This window comes from Sapajus apella, unplaced genomic scaffold, assembly GCF_009761245.1.
Source record: "Sapajus apella isolate SASKATOON/1434 unplaced genomic scaffold, GSC_monkey_1.0 scaffold8, whole genome shotgun sequence".
Classification (NCBI taxonomy): domain Eukaryota; kingdom Metazoa; phylum Chordata; class Mammalia; order Primates; family Cebidae; genus Sapajus; species Sapajus apella.
The window spans coordinates 12,220,798-12,237,671 of NW_022436948.1; the positions used below are offsets into that span (position 1 = coordinate 12,220,798).

At 40.5% G+C, this 16,874-nt stretch overlaps 1 protein-coding gene across 2 annotated transcripts in view; it reads left to right on the top strand.

Moving 5' to 3' along the window:
- The window catches only part of CRYZL1 (crystallin zeta like 1), a 51,791-nt gene that overhangs the window by 22,364 nt on the left and 12,553 nt on the right, over positions 1 to 16,874 (top strand). The window contains exons 5-8 of one of the 2 annotated variants that reach the window (XM_032276615.1): positions 2,215 to 2,259; positions 5,128 to 5,196; positions 13,107 to 13,240; positions 14,884 to 14,995. In XM_032276615.1, coding sequence (XP_032132506.1) covers positions 2,215 to 2,259; positions 5,128 to 5,196; positions 13,107 to 13,240; positions 14,884 to 14,995 — 360 coding nt within the window. The remainder of the gene's footprint in view (positions 1 to 2,214; positions 2,260 to 5,127; positions 5,197 to 13,106; positions 13,241 to 14,883; positions 14,996 to 16,874) is intronic. The other variant, XM_032276616.1, reaches the window with a different exon arrangement.

Below are 16,874 nucleotides of genomic sequence, written 5' to 3' on the forward strand. Positions count from 1 at the left end.
TGGTTGAACCTTATATATCAGATTGTATTTTAGGGAGATCATTAGAGTAGCCATAAGAAGGAAGAGTGGATGTGAGGCAAACAGGCGAGGCAAGAGGACTCGTTGGGTTGTGGACCAGGAGGCAAGAGACAGCAAAGTCCATAACCTTGACAGTGTTGGCAGAGGTGAAAAAGAGGGACTGATTTAAGACATACTGAGGAAGTAAAGTCAGTGTGACCTAGTAATTCATTGGAACTGGGAAATTAGAAACAGATCAGAACAAGGAATGGCTTACAGAATTCTGGTTCAGGCTTGAATTGGTACCAACATTTGATAAAGGAAGGTGATCCAATTTGGAGGAATATGATGAGTTCAGATTTATACTTGTTGAGTTCAAGGTACTTACGTGACATCTCACTGGCAATATCTAATGAGCAATTAAATGAGTTAAAGCTCAAGGATGAGAGTATATATTTGAAAAATGTTGGCATGTAGGTTGTGTTTGAAATAATAGAATTAATGAGTTCTCCAAGGGAGAGAATTGAAAAGGAGGAGAGATGTAAACAAAGAACTCTTGGGAAAGCAGTGTTTGAGGCTCAATTAAAAGAGGAGTATGAAAGAAACCGAGTAAAAAAGAGTCAGAGTGAAGGAGGACAGGGATCAGCAGTAGAAGGGAAAGAGAAAAGTACAGTGAATCAGAAGCCAAAAGGACTGGGGGATGATGGCACAGGAGGGAGCCAAAGAAGAAACAAACTGCAAAAGGAAGTCTTGGAAGTGGAAATACCAGACTTCGAATTACTTGCTAGTGGCAACAAATGTATTCTGGGGCCATACTGATGTCAGAGCCAGTCGAAGGGGCCACTTCCAGATTCAGGTTTCCATCTTACTTCACTGCTTCACCTGTTTCCTCGTCTGTTAAATAGGAATAATAATACCTACCTTATTGGTATATTGTGAAGCTTAAATGCACAAACATACTACATTGCTGAGCACAAAGAGGCATTCAACAATGTTTGGGTTTTTTTCCTCCCCTTTCTTCTTGTAACTCTTTGAATGAAATGACTCAAGTGAATTGACTGATAGTTGAGGCTTTTTCTCTACATATGCAGAGAAAATGTAACTATATCATTTCCATAAAGTTCCAGAAAATTTCTTGGTACCAACTTGAATTTATCAACTCAAAATAATTTTAATGTCACTCTTCTCAGAATTCCCTATTGTATGAGATTCTGCAATTAAAAGATTGGGCTAGCCACAGGAGTAGAAAATAATATAATTATCATAGAAGCTATAGAATGGATTCTCTTCCTTTGCTCCTTCTTCCTTAAAGTCAGCTAGAGGCCGGGCACAGTGGCTTACACCTGTAATCCCAGCACTTTGGGAGACCAAGGCAGGTGGATCACTTGAGGTCAGGACTTCAAGACCAGCCCGGCCACCATGGTGAAACCCCATCTCTACTAAAAATACGAAATTAGCCAGGCGTGGTGGTGCATGCCTGTAATCCCAGTCACTTGGGAGGCTGGGGCATGAGAATCGTTTGAACCCGGGAGGCAGAGGTTGCAGTGAGCTGAGATCGCGCCACCGCACTCCAGCCTGGGCTACAAGAGTGAAACTCCATCTCAAAAAAAAAAAAAAAAAATCAGCTAAATAGGCAAAGAGAGACATACTTCTCCCTCATCTCAACAATTACGTGGCCCAGATATCTAGAGAATTCAGATTTGAAGTGCTCTATATCCTGTAGTCCTTATAGACCATCAAAATGTTACTAACATTTTTGGCCTTTTTTCTAAGGAAAAATAAAATCAGTTGTTTTACAAACCCACAGATTTTATTTTTTTTTTATTTATTTTTTTTTTTTTTGAGACAGAGTTTCACTCATGTTACCCAGGCTCGAGTGCAATGGCGCGATCTCGGCTCACCGCAACCTCCGCCTCCTGGGTTCAGGCAATTCTCCTGCCTCAGCCTCCTGAGTAGCTGGGATTACAGGCACGCGCCACCATGCCCAGCTGATTTTTTGTATTTTTTTAGTAGAGACGGGGTTTCACCATGTTGACCAGGATGGTCTCGATCTCTTGACCTCGTGATCCACCCGCCTCGGCCTCCCAAAGTGCTGGGATTACAGGCTTGAGCCACCGCGCCCGGCCAAACCCACAGATTTTAAACATGTATTTTAATAGTTAAGAATTATGTTTAATAAACTTGTAATATTAACTATTAATTTTCTTCACTCTTTAGTTGGAAGCAAGGTATCATTCTTTCAACCAGATGATGAAGTAGTTGGTAAGTTATAGCTGATAGTCTTATTTCAAGTCATCTGTTTTCCTGTCATCTCTTTTTTTCTATAAAACTGTTAATGTTCGCTGTGACCTTGCTTCATATAGAAATACTTTACTGGTTTTTGGAATTTACTCTCAAATTTCTATTGATGATAAAAATTGGGACCTTGATTGCAATAGCAGAACACTTAAAACTTTTCAATATTTAGCTGTAGAACAATTTTTTTTTTTTTTTGAGATGGAGTTTTGCTCTTTTCACCCAAGCTGGAGTGCAATGGCATGATCTCAGCTCACTGCAACCTCTGCCTCCCAGATTCAAGCAATTCTCCTGTCTCAGTCTCCCAAGTAGCTGGGATTACAGTCGCGCGCCATCATGCCTGGCTAATTTTTTGTATTTTTAGTAGAAACCGGTTTTACTATGTTGGCCAGGCTGGTCTTGACCTCCTGACCTCAGGTGATCCACCCACCTCGGCCTCCCAAAGTGCTGGGATTACAGGTGTGAGCCACTGCGCCCAGCCAGCTGCAGAACAATTTTACAGATAAAATGATAATCATAGTTGCTGTAGTGCTTGGTGTAGCCTTTTTCTGGCAGATCCTTAGTCTATGGCCAGACTGAAGTCTTTAGGGAAAAGGAAAGTCACAAAATCGTGTGCTTGAAGGCTGCTGACTGACTGAGCCATGTAGAAACTCATGCACCATTTCAACTGAGATCATACAGAGCTTTTCTTTTACCACTCTTGTAAAACTAAAAATTGACTTGAAACATTTAATTTTTTGGTTTTTCAAAAATCAATATTTTTGCAGTTTTGCAACCTGCATCCTAGACAGTCACACAAACATAGGGTATGACTTTTATAGTAGTCTTTGAAGTTTCCATTTCTCTGTAGAAGACATAAAGTTAGAAAATATTATTTATGTAATATGTGTTATGTAGGGCCATATAATGTATATTTTGTGGTGGTTCACGCCTATAATCCTAGCACTTTGGCAGGCCAAGACAGGGAGATCACTTGAGCTCAGTAGTTCAAGACCATCCTGGGCAACATTGCAAAAGCTCGACACTACAAAAAAAATCAAAAAATAGCCAGGCATGGTGGCACACACCTGTAGTCCCAACTACTCAGGAGGCTAAGGTGGGAGGATTGCCTGAGCCTAGAAGTTTGAGGATGCAGTGAGCCTTGATCGTGCCACTATACTCCAGCCTGGGTGACAGAGCGAGACCTGGTCCCAAAAAAATAGAAAAAAGAAAATATTTAACCTTATAGCATGCTTGAAAATCTTAAAGGATAGATTTGTAAGAAAGTTTTCATCAGCTTTTTATAGTATTGCCTTTGACTCAAGTATTATCCTGGAGAATTGGTGATTTCTTTGTCTTTTTATTCTGCTCAGGAAATCAGTAACACTCTGTATTATTCAAGATTCTTTTTGTAAGATACCAAAAATAAAATCAAAACTAGCTTAGAAGAAAAGTGGGATTATATTAGAAGGATACTCTGGCCAGACATGGTGGCACATGCCTGTAATCCCAGCACTTTGGGAGGCCGAGGTGGGCAGATCATGAGGTCAGGAGTTAGAGACCAGCCTGGCCAAAATGGTTAAACCCCATCTTTACTAAATATACAAAAATTAGTAGAGCATAGTGATGTGTGCCTATAATCCCAGCTACTCGGGAGGCTGAAACAGGAGAACGCGGGAGGCGGAGGTTGTAGTGAGCTGAGATTGTGGCACTGCCCCCCTGCCTGGGTGACAGAGTGAGACTCCATCTCAAAAAAAAAAAAAAGAAACATACTTAGGTATGTTATGGAACCAAACTATAGGAAGGTAGACATGCATGAAGGACAATTTTGTTTATGTGTTTGTTTGTTTGAGACAGAGTCTCGCTCTTATCGCCCTTGCTGGAATGCAGTCATGTAATCATGGCTCATTGCGGCCTCGAACTCCTGGACTCAAGCAGTCCTCCTGCCTCAGCCTCCCCAATGGCAGGTACTACAGATGCAAGTATGCACTAATTTTTTTTTTTTTTTTGAGACGGAGTCTTACTCTGTTGCCCTCCTGGAGTGCAGTGGCACAATCTCGGCTCACTGCAACCTCCACCTCCTGGGTTAAAGCAATTCTTCTGCCTCAGCCTCTGGAGTAGCTGGGACTGCAGGCACATGCTACCATGCCTGGCTAATGTTTGTATTTTTAGTAGAGACTGGTCTCAAATTCCTGACCTCATTATCCACGCACCTCAGCCTCCCAAAGTGCTGGGATTACAGGCATGAGCCACCGCACCTGGCCGACACCCAACTAAATTTTAAGTTTTCTTTCTTTTGTAGAGATGAGATCTTACTGTGTTGACCAGGCTGGCTTTAAAGTCCTGGCTTCAAGTGATCCTCCTTCCTTGGCCCCTCCTAGGGGTTGGGATTACGAGTGTGAACTACCATGTCCAACCCATCAGGGACAATTTTTCTTTTTTTTGAGATGGAGTCTCACACTGTCGCCCAGGCTGGAGTGCAGTGACACAATCTCAGCTCACTGCAGCCTCCACCTCCCAGGTTCAAGTGATTCTCCTGCCTCAGCCTCCCAAGTAGCTGGGATTACAGGCGCCTGCCACCATGCCCAGCTAATTTTTTGTATTTTTAGTAGAGACAGGATTTCTCTGTGTTGGCCAGGCTGATCTTGAACTCCTGACCTCAAGATTCACCCACCTCGGCCTCCCAAAGTGCTGAGATTACAGGTGTGAGCCACTGCACCCCACCCATCAGGGATAATTTTAACAAGGAATTCCAGATGCTCTCAAGACTCTGACTTGCTTCTATAGTAATACTGGCCTGTCATTAGGAATGAATTTTTGACTTATTTCCCTTAAATTTCTTGTTTTGATTTTTAGGAATTTTGCCTCTGGATTCTGAAGACCCTGGATTTTGTGAAGTTGTTAGAGTACATGAGCATTACTTGGGTATGTAGCAGTTCAGTACTTTGGAGCTCACATAAGTCTTACTTCATTGACATATGGTTTAATAACATTTTAATTTCTTTGACTCTACTGTGAGTGTTGTACTTAATAAAGTATCATTATCCAGTCATGTGTATAAAAAATGTTGGCTGGTCATATGAATACTTCTAGCTTATAATTAGTATTCATAAAATTGTTATTCAGACTCAACAATATCTAGGCCTTTAAGTTTTACTAACATTGCTCATAGATCTTTGAAAAGTGGTTTGTCAGCTGGGCGTGGTGTCTCAGGCCTGTAATCCCAGCACTTTGGGAGGCTGAGGTGGGTGAATCACTTGAGGTCAGGAGTTTCAGACCAGCCAACCAATGTGGTGAAACCCTGTCACTACTAAAAATACAAAACTAGCTGGGCATGGTGGCACACACCTATAATTCCGGCTACTTGGGAGGTTGAGGCAGGAGAATCACTTGAACCCGGGAGGGGGAGTTTGCAGGGAGCAGAGATGGCACCACTGCACTCCAGCCTAGGTGACAGAGTGAGACTCCGTCTCAAAAAAAAAAAAAAAAAAAAAATCTGACTATCCCAAAGGGTGGGAAGGAATGATGGAACCTTTCATGCACTGAAGTGTAAGTTAGTACAAATGTGTTAGAAAATAAGTTAGCATTATCTAATAAATCTAATAATGTATATACACCAGACCTAGTTATTCCACTCATAGTTATGTAGCCTGTGGAAATTTGATGTGCACTAGGAGACATACTGCACAAGAGTTCATAACAGCATTATTTGTAATAATGAAACAAACTGGAAACGGCTCAAATGTCCATCACCAAGCAAATGGATAATTGAAGATATTCATAGAATGAATTTCTAGTTAGCTATGAAAATGAGTAAGATCTAAACATATCAAAGTGGGTGATTCTCGCAAACAGTATTAGGTGTAAAAAGAAGTTGCAGAAGAATACGAATGGTCCCATAACATTTATTTATATAAACTTCAAAAATGTACAAAATTAAGGATATTTTATTTAAGGATATAAAGAAAAGGTAGAGGATGGAAAGTTGGGTGGAAGTTACCCGTGTGAGCAGGGAAGGAGGTTGTGGTCAGTAGATACCTGAAGACTCCAGTGGTACAGCCAGTGTATATTTTTTATGCTGGGATTCATTATGTTGTTCTTCACACCATATCCACAGGTGCAAATACATTCTTTTATGTTCTTGAACTGTTGAATTAAACTTTTTCCTAGGTTCTTAAATAATGCAATCTCTAATCAGACTTTTTGGGGACAGAGGCCAGTTTGAATTTTGGTCTTCCAAAAACAATAATGTTACTCAGTTGAGTCCATACGGTAACTTGAGCTAGGCTAACAAATTTTTGGCATTTCACTTCTAAAATTATTAAAGTAATTTTTATTTAAATATTCACTTTATCTAAAACTTCTATTACTCTGTTATTCTGTTAATAATTTTCAAAAGACACTTTATTAGAGATCTGAGGCCTATGCCTACTGGTATGTACATTAAGCCTAGAAAAGGAACCAAGTATGTGTCTTCCTTTGAAAGATAAAGATCTCTTTCAAATACCATGCAGTAAAAGTCTCTAGTCCATTGCTATCTTGAAATTGTGCAGTTTTAAAATTGAGTACTGCCACTGGCTCCTTTACAGGAAACTATCCTATTTTTGGCCCCAGAGTTTCTTTGGATGGTTGGCCCTTATTGCCCTGTTCTTTTGAGAATGTTGTGAATATGGAGTCAAGCCTGGGTTGCCAGGCTTGAGTTTTCGTTAAGTAACCAAAACTGAATTGCTATAGAAGATGAACTATTAAAAACAACAACAAAACAAGGCTCATTCCTTTAGGCACTAGTGAACACTGGAGAATTATGACATGGACTAGAAGGAGAAAAGCACACTGGAGCATCAGTTTTCTAGCTGTAAGGGTTAACCTAAGACAGACAAACCACACAAATGACCTTTTTCTTCTAACTTATTTATAAATCAAGAGGATGAGGCTGGGTACGGTGGCTCATGCTGGTAATCCCAGCACTTTGGGAGGCCGAGGCGGATGGAACCCCTGAGGTCAAGAGTTTGAGACCAGCCTGGCCAACATGGCAAAACTCTGTCTCTACTAAAAACAGAAAAAATTGGCCGGGTGTGGGGGCCATGTGCCTGTAGTCCCAGCTACTCAAGACACTGAGTCACAAGACTTGCTTGAACCCAGGAGGCAGGGTTGTGGTAAGCCAAAATTGTGCCACTGCACCCCAGCCTGAGTGACAGAGTGAGCCTCTATCTCAAAAATATAAAATAAAATAACTACTTTAAGGCTGGGTGTGGTGGCTCACGCCTGTAATCCCAGCATTTTGGGAGGTCGAGGTAGAAGGATTGCTTGAGCCGAGGAGTTCAAGACCAGCATTGGCAACATAACAAGACCTTGTCTCTACCAGCAAATAAAATTTTGTAAAAAAAAAAAAAAAAGAAAAAGAAGAAGAAAGACTTTAAAAATGGGCAACATAGCAAGATCGTCTCAACAAAAAGTTTTTGTTGTTGTTGTTGTTGTTGTTTTTAATACTAGGCCAAGCACAGTAGCTCACACCTATAATACCAGCACTTTGGGAGGCCAAGGCAGAGCCAATCACTTGAGCTCAGGAGTAGACTAGCCTGGGCAACATGGTTGAAACCCCGTCTCTATGAGAAATAAAAAAAAATTTTTTTGAACTAGGTATGATATGCGTGCCTATAGTCCCAGCTGCTTGTGAGGCTGAGGAGGAAGAATCACTTGAACCTGGGAGGTTGAGGCTACTGTTAGCTGTATTTGCACCACTGCAGTCCAACCCATCTTTAAAAAAAAAAAAAAAAAAAGTAGTACTTTAAGAAGGACCACTTACACAGCAAAGAAAACAACAGTGTGCAGACATAGCCTACAGACTGAGAGAAAATGTTGATAAGCTGTACATCTGATAAGGGGCTAATATAGTCATATTTAAGGAGCTCAGACAATAGAAAGAAGAAAAAAGCAGTTAGAAAATGGTCAAAGGACCTGAATAGATATTTCTCAAAAGAAGACATAAAAATGGCCAACAGATATATGAAAAAATACTCAACATCAGTAATCATTAGGGAAATGCAAATTAAAACCACAAAGAAATATCATCCCATACCTGTCAGAATGACTGTTGTCAAAAAGATGAAAGATTGGTGAGAATATGGAGAAAAGGGAAACTGTGTATGCTATTGGTGGGAATGTAAATTACTATCGTCATTATGGAAAATACATGGATGTTCCTCAAAAATCAAAACATAGAATTACCATATGATTCAGCAGTCCTCCTTCTGGGTATTTTCCCAGAAGCTTTGAAATCAGATGTCTGTGCTCCATGTTCATTGCAGCACTATTCACAACAGCCAAGTTATGGACTCAACCTAAATGCCCATCAATAGAAAAATGAATAATATGGTATAGATATACACAATGGAATACTGTTCAGCCTTTAAAAAGCAGGAAATTGTGTCATTTGTGACAACACGGATGGAAATGGAGAATGCTATGCTAAGTGAAATAAGCCAGGCACAGAAAGACAGATACAGCATGTTCTCACTTCTTTTTGGAATCTAAAACAAGCTCATAGAGACAGAGAACAGAAGGGTGGCTACGGAGGCTGCAGGCTGGGGAGAGTGGAGTGATGATGGACAAAGGGCGTAAAATCCCAGTTAAACAGGAAGAATATGTTTTCATTTTTAATTGAATATGGTGAATATAGTTAGTATTGTATGGTTAGTATAGTTAATATTAGAGTATTGTACAGCATGGTGAATATAGAATATTGTACATTTCAAAATTGCTGAGAGTAAATTTCAAATGTTTTCATCATAAAATAATATTAAGTATTTGAGATGATGGATATGTTAACTGGCTTGATTTAATTATTCCACATTGTATTCATAAATCATAGCATCACTTTGTACCCCATAATTTATACAATTATAATTTGTCAATTTCCAATGTAGAAAAAAAACTATGATGACTTACAATGTGACCTTTAGATTGGAATCTAGGCATGCTGACTGCATCCATAAATGAGGACACTCAACTAAATAACCTCTTATCTCTATTGTAGCTCCAACCTTTTGTAAAAGGGATTAATTTCAGTTTTCCACCAAGTTTGTAGGGGAAAATTTTCAGTTCACCACAGCCCTATTTTAGTTCCTATACTTGTCTGGTGACTTTTGTTTGTTTGTTTGTTTGTTTTTGTTTTGGAGATGGAGTCTCGCACTGTCACCCAGTGTGGAGTGCAATGCCACAATCTCGGCTCACTGCAACCTCCATCTCCCGGGTTCACTCGATTCTGCCTGAGCCTCCCTAGTAGCTGGGATTACAGGTGCACACCACCACACCCGGCTATTTTTTTTTTTTTTTTTTGTAGAGACGGGGTTTCACTATGTTGGTCAGACTGGTCTCAAACTCCTGACCTTGTGATCCGCCCACCTCAGCCTTCCAAAATGCTGGGATTACAGGCATGAGCCATGCCCAGCTGATTCTTTCATATATATAAATTGTGGTTTTTTTATTTGTCTTTGGTGTTTTGTTTTTTGTTTGTTTATTTTTGAGACAGGGTCTCACTCTGTAGCCCAGGCTGTGATGTAGTGAAATGATCACGATTCACTGCAGCCTCAAACTCCTGGGCTCAAGCAATCCTCCCACCTCAGCCTCCCATGTAGCTGGGACTATAGGCACGCACCACCATGCCTGGCTAACTTGTTTTTGTAGAGACGAATCTCACCACGTTGCCCAGGCTGGTCTTGAACTCCTGAGCCCAAGTGATCTTCCCACCTTGGGCTCCCAAAGTGCTGGCATTACAGGTACGAGCCACCATGCCTGGTCTTCGTGATTGTTTAATGAGTGCTCAGCGCTCAGTCACTTTCAACTCAAACGAGTCTGTTCATTTGCCAAACCAAAGAACTATGTTTCAAACATTCCCCCACAATATGGTGTTCCTCCTGTTTCTCAAACTTGACAATAGAGCTAAAGAGTAGAGTAATTTTTCCAGCTCTTTTCTACTTTTCAGTTCTTAAGCAATTCTGTCAAGCCTAAAACTAATTTTATTTTTCATTTAAAATTTGGCATGCATTTTCAGCATTGTTGTTTTTATTCCTTTGGACCTAAACTAGAAAACAATCAAATTATAATTCTTGGATGCTGAAATATGGCTCTCATTTATTTGTTTAGTTTAGTTTTTTTGTTGGTGGTTTTTTTGTTGGTTTTTTGTTTTGTTTTGAGATGCCATTTTGCTCTTGTTGCTCAGGCTGAAGTGCAGTGGTGTGATCTCGGCTCAGTGCAACCTCTGCCTCCCAGGTTCAAGCGGTTCTCAAACCTGCCTCAGTCTCCCGAGTAGCTAGGATTACAGGCATGCACCACCACACTGGGCTAATTTTCTGTATTTTTAGTAGAGCTGGAGTTTCTCCATGTTGGTCAGGCTGGTCTCGAATTCCCAACCTCAGGTGATCCACCCAGCCTCCCAAAGTTGTAAGATTACAGGTGTGAGCCACCACACCCGGCCTTATTTTTTAAGTTTTTATAGCATAATAAACACCTGTGGACCTCCAACACAAAATCAAGTATGTTGACATTAACCCACATCTAACCATGCAATTTTAGAACCGCTGAAATCTTAAATATAATTTTACTGCAGTTAGCAGTTTTTTTGTTTTTTGTTTTTTTTTTTAGACAGAGTCTCGTGCACAGTCCAGAGTGCAATGGTGCTATCTCAGCTCACTGCAACCTCCGCCTCCTGGGTGCAAGCAGTTCTCCTACCTCAGCCTCCTGAGTAGCTGGGATTACAGGTGCCTGCCACCATGCCTGGCTAATTTTTGTATTTTTAGTAGAGATGGGGTTTCACCATGTTGGCCAGCCGGTCTCAAACTCCTGACCTCAGGTGATTTCGCCTGCCTCAGCCTCCCAAAGTTCTGGGATTACAGGTGTGTGGCACCGCACCAGCCACAGTTAGCATTTCTTTAAGGACTGCACGATTGAGTTTTTAATAAAAATATGGTAGTCTCAATCCTTATGACGGAATATGTTCCCAATAAGTAAATTATATGTTGATTGAGCATGCACTGTTGGAATAAATGTGTTTAAAAGTCATATGTTCACCTTCTAAGCTATGTGGCCTTAGACAAATTAATCAGTTACCCTGAACCCTATTTCATAACCTGTAAAATTGGGAGAATAGCAATCTGAAAGAGTTTCCTAAGGAATAAAGTACTGTGCGTGCCATCATCTAGTGGTTAATGTGTTTTTATGGTTTTAATTCTCGGCTCTTGTCTGAGCATTTCAACATGCATACTTGAATACTCCACTTCCCTCACTAGGTGGCACTAGTTTGTTGCTCAATGCAGTGCTGACTGCTCTGGCTAGTTTGTGTGAATCATTGCTATTAGGGGAAACATTTGAAAGAGCTGATGAAGACTGTGAAAGTGTTATAAAGTTGATTTTAGGTAAAATGAGAAATAATTTCTTGTGCTTTGGAAAAATCACATCAGTTTACAATATAAACACAAAACAAAAAATTAAATAATAAAACAGGTTGGGAATAGTTTAATGCTCAGATCATGCAGAGCTTTTTAAGCTATATTAGTTTGCATTTGGTTCCAAGTGCAGTGGGAAGCCATTGATAAATTTTAAGCAGAGAATTGTTAGGATGTCATTTATCTTTTTTAAAATATCATTCTAGTGCTTCTACTTTTGAAAGATACTGTTAAAGAGATTGAAAATAGCATAAACTTGAAAATAATATTTATAGCACATAAACAAATGACTTATCTAGACTATATATAGAATTCCTGTAAATCTTTAAATAAGAAAAAGACAAAACAATAGAAAACTGATAAACACTTGAAAAAGGAATTAACAAAAGAAATTCCAGATGGCCAGTAAACATGGAAAGATGCTCAACCTCTTTTAGTAGTCAGGGAAAGCAAATGAAAATCATAGTAAGAAACTATTACATACCTACATTATTGGTAAAAATTTGTAAATGTGATCATTCCAAGAGTTGACAAGGACATTCACAGCACCAGGACACTACTGTGGAAAAGTAAATTGATAACAGTCACTTTGGAAAGATGTAGTTATGGAACAGATAATAAACCCAGAGTGGAAATTCAGGATCTCTACTCCAAATTAAATATCCTAGGAAAACCACGCACTGTGCAACAGTATCTTTCATACAAGAACACATTTAGCAGCATTGTTTGTAACTGACAAAAACTGGAGACAACACAAATGTTCATCAGCTAGACATGAATAAGCAAATGGAGGTGTTTTTAATATGTTGGAATACCATAAAACAACAAAATGAAAGTGCTCCAACAGTCTCATCCACAGAAAGGATGTCTTAAAAACATAATGTGGAGCATAAAAAGCAAGGTAGAAAAGAATGCGTATGGTGTCATTCCATTCAGATAAGGTTTAAAGCCTTGGCAATATGAAACTGTATTATTTAAGAATGCGTACTTGAGTGATACATGAAAAGACAAATAGGAAATTGCATGAGAATGGTGGTGACCTCTGAAGAGGAGACAAGAGGCTGCTGGGGTGATGGGTGTGCTCTTTCTCCACCAGTATGGTAGTTAACTTTGCATATGTCCTTTATATTTATTCATCCAACTATACTTTATATTTTATATACTTTTTCTGCATGTTTTTTATTTCACAATATTAAAAATACACACATACTGACTCCTAGATGGAGAATGGATTATTCATGGGCAATAATGGAAAGTAATGTAGGTGAGAGAGAATGGGAGCAGGGGATTAGACCAGGGCCACAGTGGTAGTAGAGATGGAGAGAAAAAGATCCAGGAGGCAGGACTCATGGGACTTGCTAACAGACTGTTTCTTCTTGTTCTTTATGATAGTTCATAAACCAGAAAAGGTCACATGGACAGAAGCAGCAGGAACCATTCGGGATGGAGTGCGTGCCTATACAGCTCTGCATTATCTTTCTCATCTCTCTGCTGGGAAATCAGTGCTGATAATGGATGGAGCAAGTGTAGGTGCTAATGGTTTTGTTAAGAAACAGACCAACAGCCAGGCACGGTGTCTCAGGCCTGTAATCCCAGAACTTTGGGAGGCCAAGGCGGGCGAATCACGAGGTCAGGAGATTGAGACCATCCTGGCAAGACCCCGTCTGTACTAAAAATACAAAAAGTTAGCTGGGCGTGGTGGCAGGCACCTGTCATCCTAGCTACTCAGGAGGCTGAGGCAGGAGAATCACTTGAACCTAGGAGGCAGAGATTGCAGTGAGCCAAGATCGTGCCACTGCACTCCAGCCTGGCAACAGAGCAAGACTGTCTGGAAAAAAAGAAAGAACGAAAGAAAGCAGCATACAGTAAACTTAGGGAATTTAGCAATGAGCCATCCATTTGCTAATATAATTATTTGCCAGTATCTTATTAATTGACTTTTATTCCAGCATCCTATTTTGTTATAATAAGCAGCTTTTATCAATAGACGATCAACGTTAGATTTAGTGTGATTTGTTTATTACTTTGAATCTGCTGGTACATTAAAAAGCAGACAATCCATTTTTATTCATTCTTGTTACACAAACTAAGATACCACATGAGCCTTTGAAGTCATTGTCCAGAGCTCCCTACCAGTTTTGTAGCCTATTTCCCACCCTTACAATTACGTTGATCAAGTATTGGCATTTTATAGATAGATGGATCACACCAAAGGTCAACATGTCCTAATTTAAACATATTACATATATTTAAAAATAGTTCAAGACACTAAAAGAATACAGAAAATATTATAATCTAAAAATGTTAAGAAAAACTTGAAATGAACTTACAGTTTTATTTTCTAACTGGCTTGTGATGAAAATGCTTTTTTCCTGCTTCTCTTAGAAGAAAAGGCAGAACTGTCTTCGGCATTGGCCTCAGCCTGATGTCCAACGTCAGGATAGTAGTGTTTCCCTGAACTTACCCCATAGGCCTGAACAGGATGGAGCTTTTGAAGTGTTTTGATCTTCAAAGAGAGGTAGCTGGACTCCCATAAATACTACACAATTAGCTTAGACCATCACATCGACAAGACCCAGTTTTGTCTTTGCGAGGCCATGTGTCTGAATGTGGCTTTTCTTTTTTTTTTTTTTTTTTTTTTTGAGACGGAGTTTCACTCATGTTACCCAGGCTGGAGTGCAATGGCGTGATCTCGGCTCACCGCAACCTCCGTCTCCTGGGTTCAGGCAATTCTCCTGCCTCAGCCTCCTGAGTAGCTGGGATTACAGGCACGCACCACCATGCCCAGCTAATTTTTTGTATTTTTAGTAGAGACGGGGTTTCACCATGTTGACCAGGATGGTCTCGATCTCTTGACCTCATGATCCACCCGCCTCGGCCTCCCAAAGTGCTGGGATTACAGGCTTGAGCCACCGCGCCCGGCTGAATGTGGCTTTTCATCCTTGAAATTATGTGCTGTGGTCAGACTGGGTGACAGCAGGTGAAAGTCACCCAAACGTTTCCCCTACTAAACTTGCCCAAAACTTTGCTCTTTTCCTATTAGATAACATTTTAAAATATACTAAAGTAACACTAAAGAATTGTCCTTTATTAAATAATCTAAAGAAATCAATTAGAAATGGCCTCTGCCCTAAAACCATACACCCACTGCATATTTTTTTCTACACAGGCATTTGGTACCATAGCTATTCAGTTAGCACATCATAGAGGAGCCAAAGTGATTTCAACAGCATGCAGCCTTGAAGATAAGCAGTGCCTTGAAAGATTCAGACCTCCCATAGGTGGGTAATACAACTCAGCACAGACTTTAAAACAGAAAATTCTGAAGGAAAATCACCTTTAAAAATGTGCTTGGAAAACCAAGTACAAAATCCCTAGCCAGACGCAGTGGCTTATGACTATAATCCCAGCACTTTGGAAGGCCAAGGTGGGAGGATCACTTGAGCCCAGGAGTTTGAGACCAGCCTGAGCAACATAGGAAGACCTCATCTCTGTATAATATTTAAAAAAAAAAAAAAAAAAATTATAAAATCCCAAATGAAAGTCAGTTTAAAAATGCAGTGAATATGTGTGCTATCTCCCAATTTACTTTTTTTTTTTTTTTTTTAGACAGGGCCTCACTCTGTCACCCAGCTGGAATACAGTGGCACAATCATGGCTCACTCAGCATGGACCTTGCCAGACTCAGGTGATCCTACCATCTCAGCCTCCTGAGTAGCTGGGACTACAGACATATGCCATCACACCTGGCTAATTTTTTGTATTTTTTGTAGAGACAGGTTTAGCCATGTTGCCTAGGCTGGTCTCAAACTTCTGAGCTCATTGCACCCACCTCGACCTCCCAAAGTGCTAGAATTACAGGCATGAGCCACAATACCCAGCCCAAATTTACTTAAGTGATAGTTTTAATTTCAATTATTTGTTTTTTAAAACTTAACATTTTTCAGTGTTTTTTTCCTCTTTGCCCCATTGATATCAGCAATTTACTCAACTTTGAATTAGGTGAACTTTGATGCAGTTTAGAAACACCTGATGAAGGCTAGGTGTGGAAGAACTAGAGACAAGCCTCAGAGAGCTAGCTTGTCCAAGGATATGTACCTTGTAAAGGACTGGAATGAGATTTGAGCCCAGGCCTGTCTTGACATTAAAGCTTTCATTATTTCCATTGTTACATTATGCTTGTGACCGAGATAACCAAGAAATAGAAGAAAGGTAATACAGGGGCTGGAGAAAGAAGGAGAAAAGGAAAAAGAAGAGATTTGAAAATAGAATGAGAAAAAGAGCATGGGCTGGGCTCAATGACTTGCACCTGTAATTCCAACACTTTAGGAGGCCAAGCCTTGTGGATCACTTAAGGTCAGAAGTTTACCAGCCCAGCCAACATGGTGAAACCCTGTCTCTATTAAAAATACAAAACTTAGGCCAGGTGCGGTGGCTCACGCCTATAATCCCAGCACTTTGGGAGGCCGAGGCAGGCAGATCACCTGAGGTTGGGAGTTTGAGACCAGCATGACCAACATGGAGAAACCCCATCTCTACTAAAAATACAAAATTAGCTGGGCATGGTGGTGCATGCCTGTAATCCCAGCTACTCGAGAGGCTGAGACAGGAGAATCGCTTGAACCTGGGAGGCAGAGGTTGCGGCGAGCCGAGATTGCACCATTATACACCAGCCTGGATAACAGCGAAACTCTCTCAAAAAAAAAAAAAAATACAAAAAAGTAGGCTGGGCATGGTGGCTCATGCCTGTAATCCCAGCACAGTGAAAGCCTGTCTCTACTAAAAAAAACCTCTTAGCTGTGTGTGGTGGCATGTGCCTGTAGTCCCAGCTCCTCTGGAGGTTGAGGCAGGAGAATCACTTAAATCCAGGAGGCGGAGGTTGCAATGAGCCAAGATTGCACCACGGCACTCCACCCTGAGCAACAGAGCGAGACTCCATATCAAAAAAAAAAAAAATGCAAAAATTAGCTGGGCATGGTGTTGGATGCCTGTAATCCTAGCTCCTCAGGAGGCTGAGGCAGGAGGATTGCTTGAACTCAGGAGGTAGAGGTTCCAGTGAGCTGAGATCGTGTTACTGCACTCCAGCCTGGGCAACAGAGTGAGATTCCATCTCAAAAAAAAAAAGCACTCCAATGGAAGAAATATTCAGGACCATATGGT